The following is a 658-nucleotide window of genomic DNA, read 5'->3' on the forward strand; positions in this document are numbered from 1 at the left end:
GGAGATTTTACCTCAGCTGGTGACTTGGTCTCAGTTGGTGACTTGGCCTCTTCCTTCACAGGAGGCTTGGTTTCCTTTTCTGGAGATGCGGCCTCTTCTGCAGGGGGAGATGTTACTTCTCCTCCTCCTTCTATCTCTTCTTCACCTTCTTCCTCCTCTTTGGCCTCTTTTTCCTCCTCTTCGGTCACTTCTTCAGTCACCTGGATCTCTTCTGTCTGCTCCTCCACAATCACTGTTTCCTTCTCTGACTTCTCTACCACTTTTATCATCTCTTCACTTTTGACCTTTATGTGAGTGGATGTGGAGGGAATTTTCGGGAGTGCCTCGGTAAGAGAGAAGGGACTTGGACCAAAGCCAATCCGACACTCTTCGCCTTCCAGAAGCTTTCTGTGGAATGGATAATGAGACACACCATTAACTCAGAGCAGACCTGCAGGTTTGCATTCTTTCTTGGTTTTTTTGGAAGCCCCATTGCATTCAATGACAGGATTTGGTGAATGAAGGATATGAATGAATGGCAGGAATTTCATTCTCATCCCATTTTTTTCTTCTTTCCTTCCTCTCTCCTCCCCATTGCTCTCCTGTTTTTCTCTGGTGCTGAAGACTGAGCCATGAGCCATGTTAAGAACACTCTCCATGGGCTGGAGAGATGGCTCAG

At 47.0% G+C, this 658-nt stretch overlaps 1 protein-coding gene across 1 annotated transcript in view; it reads right to left on the reverse strand.

Annotated features, from left to right (window-relative positions):
- Positions 1-658, reverse strand: part of Nefh (neurofilament heavy) — an 11,015-nt gene that overhangs the window by 2,164 nt on the left and 8,193 nt on the right. Inside the window, exon 4 of the mRNA XM_013353349.2 lies at positions 9-387. Coding sequence (XP_013208803.1) covers positions 9-387 — 379 coding nt within the window. The remainder of the gene's footprint in view (positions 1-8; positions 388-658) is intronic.

The sequence above is a fragment of the Microtus ochrogaster genome, unplaced genomic scaffold (genome assembly GCF_000317375.1).
Source record: "Microtus ochrogaster isolate Prairie Vole_2 unplaced genomic scaffold, MicOch1.0 UNK6, whole genome shotgun sequence".
Classification (NCBI taxonomy): Eukaryota; Metazoa; Chordata; class Mammalia; order Rodentia; family Cricetidae; genus Microtus; species Microtus ochrogaster.